The 17,457-nt window shown below is 40.4% G+C and overlaps 1 protein-coding gene across 6 annotated transcripts in view; it reads right to left on the reverse strand.

Annotated features, from left to right (window-relative positions):
- The window catches only part of MAP3K4 (mitogen-activated protein kinase kinase kinase 4), a 74,999-nt gene that overhangs the window by 1,154 nt on the left and 56,388 nt on the right, over nucleotides 1-17,457 (reverse strand). For 5 of the 6 annotated variants that reach the window (XM_064446950.1, XM_064446947.1, XM_064446946.1 and 2 more), the window contains 9 exons: nucleotides 14,913-15,013; nucleotides 13,720-13,800; nucleotides 11,989-12,180; nucleotides 11,246-11,316; nucleotides 9,669-9,785; nucleotides 7,975-8,134; nucleotides 2,509-2,631; nucleotides 1,831-1,937; nucleotides 1,445-1,624 (listed from right to left, as the gene is read on the reverse strand). In XM_064446950.1, coding sequence (XP_064303020.1) covers nucleotides 1,445-1,624; nucleotides 1,831-1,937; nucleotides 2,509-2,631; nucleotides 7,975-8,134; nucleotides 9,669-9,785; nucleotides 11,246-11,316; nucleotides 11,989-12,180; nucleotides 13,720-13,800; nucleotides 14,913-15,013 — 1,132 coding nt within the window. Of the gene's footprint in view, nucleotides 1-1,444; nucleotides 1,625-1,830; nucleotides 1,938-2,508; nucleotides 2,632-6,957; nucleotides 7,070-7,974; nucleotides 8,135-9,668; nucleotides 9,786-11,245; nucleotides 11,317-11,988; nucleotides 12,181-13,719; nucleotides 13,801-14,912; nucleotides 15,014-17,457 lie in introns of those variants that run through there. The other variant, XM_064446951.1, reaches the window with a different exon arrangement.

The raw sequence follows: 17,457 nt of genomic DNA on the forward strand, positions 1-17,457 counted from the left end.
TCTCCGCATGTGTACTCGCTAAAGTTTTAGGCATATAGCCCTTCAGATCCAATTAACTGCCACTAAGCTGAAGGTTGACAAGTCTTTTTAATATAAAGATAACGCATCTCAAAAGAGCAGTGAAAGTTTATTGCGTGGTGCACACCAGGTTCTTTTAGTCAAATATTTACCAGCAACATCACACGTGCACCTGAAGAGCTGCCAAACCTTGTTTTCTGGACAGCATCAACTTGTGTACTGGGTTTGTGTGGCAAAGTTTTGGTAGCAGGGGTGCTACAGGGGTGGCTTCTGAGAGAAGATTCCCCTATGTCCAAAAGGGCAATGCCAGCTGGCTCCAAGACAGACCCACCGCTGGCCAAGGCCGAGTCCATCAGCTACGGTGGCAGCACCTCTGGATAATGTATTTAAGAAGGGAGGGGAAAAAAAAAAAAAAAAAAAATCTGTTGTGCAACTGCAGCCAGAGAGAGGAGTGAGAATATGTGAGAGGAACAGCTCTGCAGGCACCAGGGCCAGTGAAGGAGGAGGAGGAGGTGCTCCAGGCACCAGAGCAGAGATTCCCCTGCAGCCCGTGGAGAAGACTCTGGTGAGGCAGGCTGTGCCCCTGCAGCCCATGGGGGTTAACAGTGGAGCAGGTATCCACCTGCAGCCCGTGGAGGACCCCATGTCAGAGCAGGTGGATGCCCGAAGGAGGCTGTGACCCTGTGGGAAGCCTGGGCTGGAGCAGGCTCCTGGCAGGACCTGGGGGCCCATGGAGAGAAGAGCCCACGCTGGAAGAGGTTTGCTGGCAGGGCTTGTGACCCCATGGGGGACCCATGCTGGAACAGTTCATGAAGAACTGCAGCTCGTGGGAAGGACCCACATTAGAGAAGTTCATGGAGGACTGTCTCCTCTGGGAAGGACCCCGCACTGGAGCAGGGTAAGCGTGTGAGGAGCCCTCCCCCTGAGGAGGAAGGAGTGGCAGAGACAACACCTTATGAGCTGACCACAATCCCCATTCCTGGTCCCCCTGTGCCACTGGACAGGAGGAGGTAGAAAAAAAAAAAAAATCAGGAGTAAAGCTGAGCCCGGGAAGAAGGGAGGGGTGGGGGGAAGGTGTTTTAAGATTTAGATTTTTATTTCTCATTATCCTACTCTGATTTGATCGGTAATAAATTGAACTAATTTCCCCAAGTTGGGTCTGTTTTGCCCATCATGGTAACTGGTGAATGATCTCTCCCTGCCCTTATCTTGACCCATGACCCTTTCATTATGTATTTTCTCCCTTGTCCAGCTGAGGGGGGGAGCAATAGAGCAGCTTTGGTGGGCACCTGGTGTCCAGCCAGGGCCAACCCACCACAATTTGATACCAGCCTCCCACCATGATACAAAGCCCTGTGGCACAGCTGCAAATGATGAAGCCAACTAAAAGCTGTTTCCAATTCCCACCTACAGCCACGAGACAAACCTTGACAAAAGGATGATCGAGGAGCTGGCTGGCCGTCCACCTCATCTTTGGGTCACTTTCCAGGCAGTGGCAAAGGAAGTCTTTCCCTTCTGGGCTCACTTTGTCAGGAATCGGAGGCTTATGACCCATCCCCACTTTATACATGATCTGGAAGTTGTGCTCATATTCGTGCCAAGGCCTCTGCAACAGGTAACAGAATTGTTAAGTGCAAGGTTTCCAGAGTAACTTGCTATCCAACAGAGCGTATATTTCTGTACCCCAGGAAATTAAAAACCACCCCAGTGCTCGACGACTTAAGTGTGACAAATTGCTGGGAGTGGGACCAGAATTTGCAGAGAAACTGCTAAGAACAGTTTGCACTCATTCAGTACATGAAACATCCCTACCTTGCCAGTGACCATCTCTATAACAACACAGCCCAGGCTCCAGATGTCTGCTGCCCGTCCGTGCCCTTCTCCTTTAGCTCTAGTAATTACTTCCGGAGCCATGTACGCTTTGAAACAACACATATGATGTCATCAGCTCATACAGCAGAAGGAACAGTATACATTAAGTGATTAACTGGGCAAACCAAATGTTTTTTAATACGTCTATAATGCACTACTGCTCAGCTTTTCTTGCTAAGTTTGTCATTTGCTGGCTTCTTGTTCTTTGACACGCTTCTTGTTCTTTGACACGCTTGCAGCATAACTGTCTTTGCGTTTGAAAAGTGATAGCGGAAAGGCTGGTACAGTACATGCTTTCAGTTATTTTCATTTTTTAAAAAAATAGATTAAGCAGCTGTTCAGAAAGAACAGTACTGTTTCAGCAAGGCTGCAGAGAAAGATACAACCCCAGAAAACACAAGCTCCAGCATCTTTATAATTACCAGACAAGTATAATTTTGTCTTTCCAGTTACATCATTCACCCATTGTTGGCTTCTGGATGTAAAGCCCATCTAACTAGCTACGGTAAAATCAAGTTTCCCTGAAACACACCATTTTACTCCAGCCCAGACTTTTGGCAGAGGTATCTTCTTTTATGGTAACTAGGGAAGGTATCTGCCTAGCACATGCTTCCTTACCTGCAGTCCCCAAAGTACTGTTCACTTCTCCAGGCATTGTCTGGGTGTTGTTTTTCAGTTTCACTGAGCAGCCAAAGTCTCCTAGTTTAATCAGTCCAGATGAGGTAAGAAAGATGTTGGCTCCTAGGAAACACAGTGAAAAAAACAGTAACGCTTGTTAAACTAGTGCTGAAGTGAGGAATGAGGCCTTCTTGATATACTCTTGGAAGTTACACAGTAGGTAATAGCTGAATTTGCACTTAGATATTCACCTGTGGATTAAGCGTGGAATATGATAGCATTAGAGCTGTTGCCCAAAGGGTACGTTACCATTAGCCAATGGGATTTTCGGTGGGTTTGTGTTAACATCAAGTATACTGGAAGTTGAAAACACAAGGTGTTCAAAACACAAAGCAGTACGGCCCGCAAACTCATCAACTTTCCATAGATGCTCATTATGAAATGACTCCTCCAGGAATTTATGAATTCCAGAGTTTATCCTTGTGAACACTGCACTGGGAAGAAACACCTATCCTTAAGGGGCTTCCTGGCAGATGCCATTGCTGCATACCTCCCGCTAGCCATATTTTCAGTTCTGCTGAGTCAAAACAGATGATATCATACAGCTCTGTCATCACAGCAGACTCACAAAGTGGAGCTTACAGCATTTTATTATATGTACTACCAAATGCCCACTCCTATTGTGCTCTACTTCCAGAAGAATTTCTGGAGGAGGGCTACTGTTATAGTAGCTGGCTACACTGCCAACTTACACTAGAAAAAAATTTCCCTAGCATAGCTGAACATATCCAAGGGGAATCTGCAGTTGGCTTCAAGTCACTTGCTCTACACAAGGCTTCAAAATAAGCAACATGATTTTGGTAACTAGCGGTTTTCTTCCGTTCAACATCCTGCCAAAACACATGTTGACAGCCAACAGAAAACAGGCAGGGCAGACAGAGCTCACTACACATCAGGCCAAATCCCTGGATTCTGCAAGTGTCACAATGAAACCACAGGTAGGTTGCAAGAGTCACCTGGCAGAAATACAGCTCGAGCTGCGGTCTCTCTTGAGGAAAGATCAATGGTTTGCACAGAACAAGCCTGCATGTCTCCTCAAGGAGTAGGCAAATGCTGGGGACTTTGTTACACGTAGCCTTTCCCCAGGTCACACAGAAGATTCTTTCAAAAAACAGCTCATCTGAATACAACCTTCAAAAGTTTCTCACTTTTGTTCCACCTTGAACATAGGTCAGTGCAGGGATTCTTGGCTGCTCCTCCTTTGTGTTATGTTCTCTTAGTTAATAACTTTTTCCAGTTAGCTTGGCTGGGCATCCCCAAGATATTCATGGAAAATACAAAGAATCCTCAAAAAGCTCAAGTCAAAAAAAGGCAGTGCAGGTCAATGATGCCAAAACCCTGCCCATTTCTCAAAGGGCTTCTCTAACTACTATAAGAATGCTTGATAACTAAACCAAGATTTATTTAGTCCAAGAAGCGTTGCACAGAACTGCAGAAATAAATTCCAACCTTTAATTACTGGAAACCTTTTACAAGTTCTGAAAGAAGAATTAACTTTTAGTGACTACAACTCCTCTGCACATTGTGCCCCTAAGTCTGCTCCCAGCATTCAGGTGCCAGCACATACTCAAGATCAGAATTCCTTGCCTGGGTTCTGCCGTTTGCCATCAGAGGGACATACATGTCCAGAGTCACCCTGCAATCACGTCTAACAGAGCTGGGTAGACCATCCCTCAGCTCCTTGAGTGAAAGAGAATCCAGAAACACATCAAAGCTGTACAAGAAAACGGCTCAATGGGACACTAAATATGGGCAACGCATCAGAAGAGTGACAGTTACTCTATCAGTAACTTTGAACTACTGCCCACAGCTTTTCTTTTTCTAATGATTACCAAGCTATTACTTGTACAGAAAGTAGATGCACTTAGCCCACACAAAGAACTTAGGAAAAATGCCCATCACTAGCAAACACTTTTAAAAGGATGCTTTGGAAACCTGTGTTCCCATTCCTCAAGAAAGAAACAGGCAAATTCCATGGAAGGCTACAAAGTGGTTTCTCACTTACTGCAGCAGGTAGAAACTGGCAAAGCTGAAGTGCAGCATCTCTCTTCTGACTGAATCTAAAGGTATTGTGATAGTTTGATTTAATACAGTTCAGAAACTACTTACAAGGCCTTTCAAACCAAAGTTTGTCCCTTTAAAAAAGTATGACAATTTAGTGTAAATGTTACTGTGAAAGTCTCTGTTTCGGAGAACAAGACCAAGCTCTACAAGGAGTCTTTACAAAGGGTCATCTTGTTAGACGAAACCTGCACAGAATCCAGCAGGACCTGGCTGAGAGAACAGGAGACACAAGGGCGGTGCCTTGAGGATGACTGATCCTTTTTACCTTTGCCAGTTAATGTGACCAGGAATGTAACAAAATTCCTACCATATCTGCATGGTTAATAAGCAAAATGAAACTGGAGAACATGGCTAAAACAGCAAAGGCACAACATGCACATCTGTTCCTCTCCTCCTTCTCACAATCAAAAACATCTCCATTGGATATACTTGGCAGAGGCAACAGGCAGCCCAGTTCTGCACAGCCCTGCTGCCATTTATACCACAAGACCTGGGCAGACTGAAAACAAAGAGCAAATGTCAAAAGCTGTACCCTTGCTAGAGAAAACAAAAGCCATGACCCAAAGCATTTAAAATGAATTTTCATGCCCTACATCTCTGTGCCATGTCAGCCCCATATTACGCCCAGTGAAAACCGCACTAGCGTGATATTCTACAGGTGCTGGTATAAATACTGTGAGTCTGAGGACCAGCACCAAAAGCCCCACTAAAGAGTGTAGCAGTTCATAGACATTCCTCAGCCAGTACTTGAGCAGCGCAGCTGCCAAATTCATTCAAGAAACAAGCAGGCCAAATGCTACCCTTTGATAAGAATATCAGTTTTGGCGTTCTCTTTTACTCAGCCTCTTCAAAAGCATGACACATGCCCACAGTCTCCTGTTGAGCAGGCTTCCATTACTTACTGAATGACCTTCCTTCTCTTGTGCTCATCATGAAGACATGAAGGCAGGAAAATCAGAAATTTTGAGCTAACAACAAAGTGCACAAGAGGACAATAACACAGTAACACTTTGATGAAAACTTCCTGGCCTCAATCAGAGATGTCCAGAGGTTCCCTTCAGCATTAAATATTCCATCATTCTCAATCATTGAGCAGAACAGCTTCTTTGCAAAAAGTGAAGTAATTATAATTGAGGAATCTGGGTTTAGCCACAGGGGTTAAAATCCAGTACCCAGAAGAAAGATTGAAAAAGTATCCCAAAAGACTTCATCACCTGCTACATACTAGCACCAACTACTATACACATGGACAGACTAATCAAAACCAGGGCAGCCAAGTGTAAAAGCCAGCCAACACCACCCTCAGTTTGCTCTCACAACCATGGGTTGAAAAAGAATTCAAGGCAGCTGTGTCTTGCTTTGTCTTTTACACTCATAGAACTGGATGCCATAATAGCCATCTGAAAGACAACAGTGGCACAAGAGGACACTATTAACCAAAAGATTCCATTTTTGAGCACAAGGTACTTGCAGACACCAGCTGTGGGATATAAACAATCACTCTAAGAAGTAGCTATCTGCTGCTGAATGAAACACATCCGCAGTGATGTATAGCCAACTGGCCACGAGAGATGTAGTGTGATCTGCCAGTGAGATTTCCACAGGAAGGTAGTTTTGGCAGTCTGAATTATGTATTATCATTCTTCCTTATCAGAAAAATAAGAGTACGTGACTACAGAAGAGCTAAAAGTAAAACCAGAGTGTTTTTCTTTACTGCTCTTAGCCTGAAAACTTGAGGATGCAATGTTAGCATAAAAGGAGACAGAGAGCAAGAGACTTCTAATGTACCATCAGGCCTCCTTTATAAAAATACCCTCTGTCTTCTGTCTTCATATTCTGTCACTAAGTTTCAGGAAGGTCTACGCATAGATGTGTCTGCACTGACCCTCTGTTTATAGCTGCTGTTATTCTCAAGGGACACCCCAACATTTGGTATGAGGAACCTCTTGCAACAGAAATGCCCTCAGATAACATAGCATTACAGTTCTGTTGAACAGCTCTTCTCAATTCGCTGCATTTCCCTGCTGAGAGAAAGACCTATTTGGAAATAGATCCAGAAATCAGCAATGACAGAGCAGCACAAAAGAAATCCCTGTCAGCCAGCCTTGGATTTTGATCACAACAAGCTTCCAGGAGAGCGTAATCCAGCTAAGCTGAACCTGGATATGGAATGATCAAGTAAAGGGCAAGGAAGGCACTGTGAAAAGCATGGAGAGAAACATTTGGTCAGGAAGGAGAACAAGAAAAGGCAAGATTGCTGGGGAATGGAGTGAGGGAAAGTGTTTTCTAGGAAAAAAAGCCAAAACTGACTCAAGAGTGGCCTACCTGGGTGGAAGGCCTCTGGATCGTAGATAGTTCTTTTCCCAAATGAGAAGCACGAGGCCAAAGGACCAAGAGCAACTGGGAACCTCCTACACTGCTGCGGTGATTCAAAACCCTGTGAGCAAGAGGGACATAGAAACCCAGCATCGTTGCGTTGCACTGCCTTGTCATAAAATGAGCATTCGCAGGGCATAGTGTGTGCATCGTTTCCCCTACCTACCGTTACATTTCTGCCATAGGTGAGCAATATATGCCAGACTAACAAAACCAAGATAACTAGACATGGAGGATGTTCTTGGAAGGCGCAGGAAAAGAAAAATGAATGTGAGATGCAGACTGACACTGGATGCCTTAAGCAAATGCCAAAACCAACCCCCCTTCAGTTACTGTAGTTCCAGTTTGCTCATTTTGTAAGCAAAAGCTGAGAGCCAGGCATGAGTAGACAAATGTGTGGCAAAAAAAACCCCACTAGATAAGCAGTTTTACTATATCCCTTTAACTTCTTTTAAGAAGGCTTTTATTACTATGTTTAATCAACCATTCGTCTGAAATCCTAAAGCTCCTCTGGAAAATGGGAATCACAAGGAAAGTTCTGATCAACAACTCTAGCACTGTACACTGCTTTTCAGCTCCTAGAAACACCATTGTTTCTTGCATAGATGAGAAGAAAAACAGCATTACATAACTCAGTATATTAGTACTAGAAATAAAAGCACCAAAATTTGAGTTTGGATGAATCCCCAACAATCTTAACAACCTCTACAGAAACTATACAAATCACAGGCAGAATTTCTGAGTTTGCAATGCCAACTGTGAACAACTTCTATGTTCTGCAGTTAAAAATATGCACGCAACTAGCCAGTAACTTGTACACTGAAAATTGAAAAATGAGTGGAAGGCTTTATACAGTTAATGGCTCTATAGGTAACATGCGCTAAGTCTGCAAGTATGCCCCCCATCGCTCCCCTCCACCCTCATCTACAACACTGAAACAACATTACCTTTTTTGATTAACGTTACCTTTAATGTCTCGATGAACAATACCATGTTCGTGTAGTACATTGATAGCAACCGTGATTTGCTTTGAGTAGAGCCTAATGACATGCTCCTGAAGGCCCAGTTTTGATACCTCCTCCAGAGTGCCCTCATCACAGTACTCCATGAAGATGTACATTTCTTCCTGTTGTGGGAACCAAACCGGATTTAATTGGTTTTAGTTTTGGGTTTTGTGTTGTTGTTTGTTGTTTTTTAAAAAAAAAAAAACCAAAACTGAATTAGGATCAAGTTTTTCTTCCATCCTTCATTGTTTGTGAAAAAAGTAATGGAAGTACCGTGTAATGTTTTAATGGAAGTACCTTTTACCATGGAATATCCAATAAATCATTTATTCAGAACTCTATTTTCTTGGGTATGCTTCAACTTCATATATTCTATTGCACAGCTATGGAAAAATCTCTGCTACATGTCTATCTGCATCATTTGTATTCAGCAGATACGATTTGGTGGTATAAAATACGTTACTTTGGCATCAACCAAAAAGCACTCTGGAAATCTGTATGTATATTATGCAGAAATACAAAAAGAACCTTTGCATATTTAGAAAGAAAGTTTGGAGCTTGATTTTTTTTCCTTTCTTTCCTTCCCAGTTCCTGCAATATCGTGTGTTGATTGCTTAGGGAGAGCAAGTTTTTTTTGTTGTTGTCTGTGGCTTGAACAAGCATGCCAACTCTAACTCACTTAAGGAAAAGTTAGGTTCTTGTTCCCTCTCTCTGTCTCCAAGCCCAGCCAATTTCAGCCACACTTAATTCATACAAAAAGATGGCAAAGACACTAAGCTCTTAGAACCAGCCTGAGAAACCAGTGACCCAGTGGCACAGACACCCAAAGTTGTGTCCCCGAGTAAAGAAATGCAGACAGAAAGCAGCCTTTGTCCCCTCCTAAACCAGCAATGGGTCACAGCAAATCAACCCATTCATACTGAGCAAATCAGTCAAAACCACACACTGCTTTCCAGCCAGACACCAGGCATCCTGGTCCCTGCCTGCCTCACTGGGTAGAGTCACAGGAAGGACCCGAGACTCTCAAGGGTAGGTGGGAAGAGCACATGGGAAGCAGAGAGGAGTAAGAAGTAGGAGTATCTCAGGATGCAACTCTGGAATCCAGCTCCGTAAGAAAACCAGGCTTCATTAGTTCTGCTGCTTAAGTAAGAAAACACATTTTTCCTTCTGAAGAGATGCTAGCTGAATTCCAAAAGATCTGCTTCCTTAATATACTTGACTGGCATCAGGAATTAAATGCCAGCACAAATTTTTTTCCAGGAATCAACAAGATATTGATACAACCTTTCCTGCTAACAGTGAAGGGTTTTAGGCTGTCTAGTCTTCATCTACACACAAAAGTTACCACACTGTATATGATACAGCTTGCTTTTACAGCAGTTAAAAAGAGTAGCAGCATTAGAATAGCTCCAGCATTACTCACTCTATTCACTTATTGTGAACATCTCTGTTTATGCACCAGTTCCAAAAGAATTTCTCCAAACTATGTTTCAGAGACCTCAGCATTCAGAGGAAAAAAGACACACTACAATTCACAGAGATATCCAGACAATTAGGCAAAACTAGTATGTTCTCAAGTAAAACCTCCATGATCCAAAGCTTCTTAGGATTTTCCCTCTGCCCTATAAAAAGCCCCACTAATTTACGTTTTCTTACCCTATGGAGCTCCACGCCAAAATAACGAACAAGATTTGGGTGTTTGATGCCTTCAAAAATCTTCAACTCATCGGCTGTTTCTTTGATGGTTTTGTGATCATTAGGTTGAAATCTTATCTGCAAGAAAGATTTTGTTGTTATTTTGGCACTATTTCAAAATACTAAGGAACAACCTCACCCCAAAACCCCAAACAACCCGTCCTAAACCCAAACACACAAACCAAGAAAAAACACTTTTTAAAAATTTTTATTTTTAAATAGCACCATCACACAAGACACAATGTTTTTAATCAGTTTAAAAATAAATAAATTTTCTCCCAAGGTACTCTTAAGGAAATCCAGAAAAGCCTTTTATTTGGAAGTTGCAAACAGTTTGCATTTAAGCCCACAGTGGGGAGGTGGGGAATGTTTCTTGGTGAAATAATTCTGGAAGTTAAAAATAGTACAGGAAAAGGCAGGATACTCTATATTTAGCCTACTGGTGAAGTGTTTCTCAAACAATGTCCATTTAACTTATTTATTCTTCTGCTAAAGAACAAAGACATGCTAATCTGTAAAAAGCACCTGTATCTAGAAAGCAACTTTGAGTGCTACTGATGCAGGGGTGGGGTGGGGGGAGGGAAATATTATTTCATCATCAGAAAAAAAAAACCAAAACAACCCAAACAAACAAAACACAAACCCCACAACACACCAACAAACCCAAAAGAGAACCGCCAACCCCCCCAAAAAAAAAACCAACAGCAAAATTTCAAGTGTTGTTATTAGTTATTCAGTGAATGAGTATGGTACAAGATGTTAAGCACAAGCCCAGTCCTGCTTTTCCACACCTTTGGGATCACACATGTATTACACGTGTGGAAGAACTGGCTCATAAAATGCTCTAGCATCAAATGGCTGGCATGGTAACTGTTGTGAACAGTTGATGCTCACAGTTGTCTGAAGATGTAGAAATGCAATAAAACTAAACAATACGAATGTTCTAAGAAACAAGGTGCTGTAGGGAAAATAGATCTCTACACCTACACAGCTTTACTTACTTCCATCCTGAAAATTAAATTTTCTGCTCCCACCAAGTTAGTCAACAGTTTTGTGACTCAGCCTAGCTCACTTAAACTACAGGAGAAGCTGAAAAACACTTTCTATCTTTTGCTTTAAAGAATAAAGCAGAAAGGAATAAAATGCAAGACGAAATACTGCAAAGTAAAATGTAAGTTTGTGTACAGTCTTCACTAAACAGAAAACTCTTTCCAAAATAATTTAAGATCTCTTAATGGGAGTTCACACGTTTTAAGTAAGCATTCATTAAGTTCACAATACCCCTATGAGATTAATAAAAAAATCCATTTTACATGCATTTAAATTGAAAATTGTGAACTGAAAAGAAAAAGCTTAAGCAACTTCAGGAGGAACAAGTGATAACAGCAGATGTGGCTACATGAAGAAACAATTCGTCCTCCCATCCTTTCCAGTCAGCTAACAACAGCGTTCAGAAATCCTTAATGCCTGCTAAGTCATGCACATGTAGTTTGGAAGAAAACAAGGGCAGCAGTGATTCTTGTATACAGAGTACTCACTTCCTTCATAGCCATCAGCTCTCCAGTGTCAACACTGATACAAGTATAGACCTTCCCATACTGGCCTTCACCTGCAGAATTAAAATATGAAACATTAATTACACTACATTCAACACGCAACACGTACATCAACTGCAATGAGAAAACACCACTGAAAACTGAGCTTGCCAAGGTTATTTGCCTGTATTTTAATTTAAAATTTCAAGTAGCATTTACCCTGTAACACCTGATACTACACTCATAGTCCTGAATTCAAGCTGATTAAAAGTAAAAACGTTATATTAACAGGCTGACCTGAAAGGAAACATCTCAGGAATATGAGGGTTTTCCCCACAAATCCCAAACCAGATAGGAAACAATGATCATATGGGGAAAACAACAACAATATTGGTGAATTAAACAAATCCCGAAGTTTGTGCTCATTTCCATTGATATTTCTGGTTCTCTCAAAAACAGACCTCAAACATTTTATAGGGTTAAACACATGCAGGAATCGCAGGTTCATACCTAAGCAACTGTCCTATTCAAATCCTTCTCCTGCTCTGTTTCTTGTTATTTTACCAGTGAAAACTTCACTGAAGTTCTATCCTTGCTGCATTAGTATTTTGTATTTTAACATTCTGATTTCAGTAAAGCTGATACTGCTTATGTGGAGACCCAAGACTTCAAGACAGTCTTGGATTTCCTTCAGAAATACTAAGCTTGGTATTTCAGGCTGATAAATGAAGGTATAATGAACGTACCAATTTTGTTTCCCCTCTGCCACTTGAAAGTCACTTTCCTCAAACCTACATGCATGACATTATCATAAGATTTCGGTGTGTCACAAACTTGGCCAATGATGTTCTTCCTCCTCATCTCTCTGTATCTCCTTTCTTCAAACAACTGAACAGACTTTTGAACAGCTTCAATCGGTGCTTGCTTGGAAGCAGTGTCTAAAAAGAGTGATGAACAGTTTCCTTGATTGAGAAATACTCGCTGTGTTTGTATTTTGTTACCTTTTGATATCACATGAAGTGACCCAAGTTAGAAGACAACTATTTTGTGAGTCAAATTTAAGATGTAGGAAAAGAATAAAACATCTTAGCCATCACATATGAGACTATCACTTATGAATCACATATGAAACTAAAGTAAAATGAGAATACTGGTACTTTCCTAATCATCTCTTACTTGATTAAAGGAAATTAAATGTATGAAATGCAACACACTTGTTTGCATTTGGCCTGTAACTAACCACCAAGAGATAGTGGAAATTTGTTAGGGTCATTAAGAGCACCAAGGAAAGAAGGAGAGGTAAGGTTTTGCTCTACATAGATGTGAGAGGTTTCTAGGAAAACTCATAGCACCTGTTATTTCAAACGTTTAGGCGTATAAGATAACTCTAGCTTTCAAGTCTTATTGTGAAACAATCCTGTGAGTGAGTGAGGCTGGAAGAAATCTCAGGGTAGTATTAATTTATCCCCTCCTTGTAAGCACAAAAAAAAAAAAATCATACACCTGCCACTGTTGACAGACAGTAGTCTAACCTGTTTCTAACAGCCTCCAAAAGATGGAGATAGTGATACTCCCAAATTATATATGCTACTGCCCACCTATAATTCATACCACTTCATTCACACTAAGTCTGCCTTGCTTTAAACCAAGTCTTTGTCTTATTCACAGTGGACAGCAAAACCAGTTCCCATTGCAGTCTTTTAGACATTTTCGAGTTTTCCCTCATTCTTCTTTTCCAGTTTAAACAAACTCAGTTCCTTCAGTGTTTATGTTCTGAACAAAAAATGTCACCTGGATTTCAGAAAAAAATGTTGCTGTTCTTCCTGCGTTCTGTCTGAGCCACATAATGAGACCAGTTTTTACGTGACAGAAAACTTTTCTAATGTTTCATGAGGTTCCACCCTGCCAGAATATATGCAAGCAAGCTACATGTATATATCTGTACAGTATAGGAGTCTCAGAAGTAATCAAGTTATTTAAGTTTCCTGAAAATAAGCAGAACAGAAAGGAAGGAGCCCCATAATAGGCTTGTATTTGGGAAACAGTATAGGATCACATGCTGTTAGACACCTAAAATAAGAAAATCCCATGCTGGGGAGAGATCTTAGGAAGTGAGGAAGTGCTTCCTACTTCATGCAATTCATAATTGGGCACTGAATAGGGCCAGCAAACTTCCGCAATTCCTATAGTAATAGATGTACTAATTTTACAAAACACTAGCTCATTTTACAGAACTGCTAGCGTATCTTTCAGAAATTGAAAAGATGTAACTTTTATGAAGTTTAATTACTTCTACCTCAGAGAGTACACCTTGTGATTTTGTTAGCAGTATCTTCTGTCTGCAATCAGGATTTTATTTTTTGCCCTTCCTGTGCACAAAGCTGTGAAAACCTCTTCACAATCAGCATTAAGATTCGACCTCTTATTACAGCACTAGTTTAATAGACATGACGTTACAGTGGCTCCTGAACACCTACCTTTGGTCTGGTTGATTAAAGTTCTGAGCTCCCAACTCCGCCGGGATGAGCCAATTGAGTCTCCTTTTGGATATGATGGTTCTAGAGAAATAATACTGTGAGCATAAAAGTGGCTTTATCTCATATTAAGGATTATACCACTATATTCAGCAGAAGCCAATTCTTATATATCAGGACTAATACACCCTACAAGTACAGAGGCAACCTTATAGCAATGTATGCTCTTGAATTAAAAAATTCCATCATTTGTTTTCTAAAGATAAGTAAGCTACTCTGAAACAGCATTTAATTTAAACAAGAACAGAGTTCTCCTTCCACAGCTGAGGGAAGCACTTCAAGTCAGGGCACTCAGAAACAAGTATGTAAGAAATCTCTAGGAAAACAACCTTCTGGGGTTGCTTAGAAAGACCTGTATTCATTCCAAACGTAGCCAGTTTCCCATTCATACAGGTACATAAAAAATGGAATAAGCATAAGGCAGACAGTATTTTCAAGATCTACTTAAAAAAAATTAAAAATCCCCCACACCTCTTCGTATAAATTTTTAAGGCATTTCTTTATTCAAAATCCACTTCATTTTGCAGGATGACCAAAATATGAATTCGACTTTGCTTGGGATTTTCTACTTCATTTTAATTTGCACAAAACACACTATCTTAAAAATCAGTGTTTGAAGGTATTTATTGTAATAAATACCACATATACAGGGGCTGGGGAAAGCTGAAGGAGGAATCCTGACTGGACATCAAGGCACACACCCTGTCCCTTCTTCCAGGATGCAAGTAATAGCAAGTATTTGTAAGATGAATACTGCAGTGGTAGTTAGAGAACTAGATCGAAAACTCTTTGCTGTCCTGATGGGTCCAGTTCATACCTCATTAACAGCATTTAGAAATACTATCAAATGGCATAGATAATTTCATTTTTAACATTGTATCTTAGTAAGACACCAAGAAATTCCTTCAGGTACAATTCAGAAACAATACGAAAGGCAAGAGAATAGCGGATATGTCTGAAAAACACAAGAACTTACTCTGACAATATAAGCCTAGAAGTTAAAAATCTAAGATTTGTGAATGGGAAAAGGTGAAAAAAATTTTTTGGAAAGGCTATGAACTGGGAACAGAGAGAAATATGTTAACGACATAAATCATCTGCACATCCAGGTCACTATCTATCCCTGTGACAATCACCTTCTCGCTCTTCAGTGGGACTGGAGTGACGACTAAGCGATCTGAACTGCAACTCAGCTGCTATTGAAGCCAGTCGATCATTTTCAGGGACGCTGGAACCCCTGTTGAAAAGAGCCATTGTACTAATTAACTTAGCATTGAGCTAAATAACTACTAGTGACAATTTAACTGCCATTTTAAAGAGAAAGAACCTCTGAAGCCTAGGACATGAACCATTAAAGTAGCATGAAAAAAAAATTATACTGAGAAGTAATCTCAAAACCCTTTCTCTGCTATTTTTTCCCTGCAAATGAAGACTTATAATTTTAGTTATGCCCTGGTATGAAAAAGCCCTAAGCTTCAAAAGCATTAACTACTTGAAACTCTTACTTGCCCATATCAACAGAATCCACTATAATGACTACTAAGACAGTTGCTGCAGGAGGCAGCTGGTGCCAGGTATGGATGTACAATCAGAAGTGATTTAACTGGGTGATAACATGAGCCACATTATAAGATGAAGGGTGGTAACTGAATTCATATGATCATAGTGTGCTGCAAATACAGCCACAGTCCATAGTCAGTAATTCAAAAGTTGCTTCCAAATTCTATCCAATTATTACCTAATAGTAGTACAAAAAAAACACCCACAGGAAAAAAAACAAAACAGAAAAAAAAAACAAACACAAAGAAAAAGGACACAATCTTCACAATCCCAAGACATCCTATTCCCAGGTGAATGTACTCAATACGATGTTTACTTTGTACTCCCTACGACTGCCAGCTACATCTTTTAAGTATGAGGAACTGAAACTGAACCACTGGAAATCCTCAGTACTCTTCAAGAAGTTGAGGTTTTAATCAGCAAGAAGGCTGAGGTTATTCCCAGCATACGACATCCACATACAGCACAACAATTCTAGATGCACAAAGAGCTTAAAAGCAGGCAAAGCTAAACCAGCTTTAAAATGTTGTAGGAGCTGAACACAGGACCTTAAGTATCATAGCTTTGAATGCAGGTGTCTAAAATCCATTTCAGGCCCAACTTAGCCACCCAGATCTTTTACTCTGTGTGTCCAGAAAGATTGTGTGCATGTTATTAGGCAAGGAAATAGCGTAAAAGAGAAGGAGACTTGCTAAATTTACGTTCCAGTCCTGGATAAATTTGAAATTCTGAGTAATAACCCCAGCTAGCTCAGAAATTAAACATTTATAAAGGTCATTAGTACAAACATAGTGTAAATGTACAACCATAAGAAAGCTCAGTGTAAACGACCAGGTATTGCTGCGTTGGATTTTACTTTCTAGTTATATTAAACTGATTTTTTTTTTTTTAAATGAAAAACTTCAATAGAACTATGGTGGCATTTGTGCACCACGCACTGCCTAGTACAATTGATTTATGAAGACCCTACAATCAAGTTCCTACATTCAATTTTTAGTAGGTATATAATGCCTACAGTCATGTCATAAATGTCTAAAGAGTTTCTGGAAAGCATACAAATTTTCTGTTTCTGTGCTATTCCAGCAGCTGGACCCCACACCTCTTGCATACATAACCACAAAACACTTTCCAACAGACCAACCTTTCCAACAGACAACAGGATCCAACAGACTCCATTTCTCTTTTGGAGCACAAATAAGTGAAATCCATAATTAAGACTGCAATGTGTTAAAGTTTGCACCTTTCTTTTAGCTATATTAAAACCAGAAATTTGCTATAAATACATTAGGTTATAATATTTTGCCTTCCTCAATAAGCAAAACCCCAGCAGCCTCCAAAACTGTCTCTGCTTTAATAATTTTTCCTAGGTAATACAGGGGGTTAAGCAATGCTACTGAAAAATCCAGGCACTACATGAAAAAAAAAGATAAATATATATCAAGGGATGTTTTAATAACAACCATTACAAAAGTAAAAACTGAGACCTCTAAGAAAAATACAAGTCTCTGAAAAACAGGCCTAAGCAATTTGACTAAAATGCTACATTCACATCAACTTTCATGTTACAATGCATGAAAGTATTACGCATTTGATTGCAACTAAGAAGTAGAATTCTCATTTTTCTTCCTAATGACTATCATCTTGAACCAGAAGAAACTGTAAAAATGCCAACCTTCACCCTTTGATTGATATTGTGTAGGACACACATGCAGAATACACCACTGTATTCAGGTGTGTCAAATTACAAACCTGACAGTTGCGCTGAGCGGTATATAAATCACAACAAAGCCTACAAGTATTAAAAGCTAGCCTCCTATCTCCCTCTTGAAAAACTGACTAACTTCAACGATACGCCTTGGCTCAAAGTGCTGTACATATTCTAGAAAAAAAATCCCACTTCGTATGTTGTGTAAAGACTAATTATTAAATAAACAAGTTCTGTGTTTCCAAAATCATAAATAGTAAGTAACCATCACCCTGCCAGCTTACAAAGCTGCCAGAACCTCTCAGTGAAAATTCTCTAGAATGTTACTTACTTTAAAAGGGCTTTTCAAGAGCATAATGCTGCAGACTACCACCTACCCAGTCTTTTTCAACCGAGGACTTAAAACAGAAGCATGA

The sequence above is a fragment of the Phalacrocorax carbo genome, chromosome 3 (assembly GCF_963921805.1).
Source record: "Phalacrocorax carbo chromosome 3, bPhaCar2.1, whole genome shotgun sequence".
Lineage (NCBI taxonomy): Eukaryota > Metazoa > Chordata > Aves > Suliformes > Phalacrocoracidae > Phalacrocorax > Phalacrocorax carbo.